Source organism: Egretta garzetta, unplaced genomic scaffold, assembly GCF_000687185.1.
Source record: "Egretta garzetta isolate BGI_Z169 unplaced genomic scaffold, ASM68718v1 scaffold140, whole genome shotgun sequence".
In the NCBI taxonomy this organism is placed as follows: Eukaryota; Metazoa; Chordata; class Aves; order Pelecaniformes; family Ardeidae; genus Egretta; species Egretta garzetta.
The window spans coordinates 78,654-78,940 of record NW_009258376.1 but is presented as its reverse complement, the minus strand read 5'-3'; the positions used below and the strand labels follow the sequence as shown (position 1 = coordinate 78,940).

General features: G+C 71.1%; 1 protein-coding gene across 1 annotated transcript in view; it reads right to left on the bottom strand.

The window, feature by feature from the left end:
* Positions 1-287, bottom strand: part of LOC104127258 (nucleoside diphosphate kinase, mitochondrial-like) — a gene marked incomplete at its 5' end in the record, with an annotated part of 2,168 nt that overhangs the window by 155 nt on the left and 1,726 nt on the right. The window contains 2 exon segments of the mRNA XM_009639916.1: positions 41-161; positions 234-287. Coding sequence (XP_009638211.1) covers positions 41-161; positions 234-287 — 175 coding nt within the window.

Genomic DNA, 287 nt, shown 5'->3' with positions numbered 1-287 from the left:
GGCCGTGGGGTCCCACCACTGGCCCCAGCGCCCACCCTGCGCCACTACCTGCTGACGTGCATGCTGAAGTCCCCCCGGATGGTGCCCGCTGCCGCCACCGCCGAGTTGGTGTCCCCCACCATGGCCCGCGTGGACCTGACCACGTTGTAGCCCTCCCACACCTGCGGGACAGGGGACACCTGAGCCCCCTGGGCCCCGCGAGGACCCCCAAACCCTCTGTCCCAGCTCCTCACCATGGCCACCAGCGGCCCCGAGGTCATGTAGGCAAGGAGCGCGGGGTAGAAGGG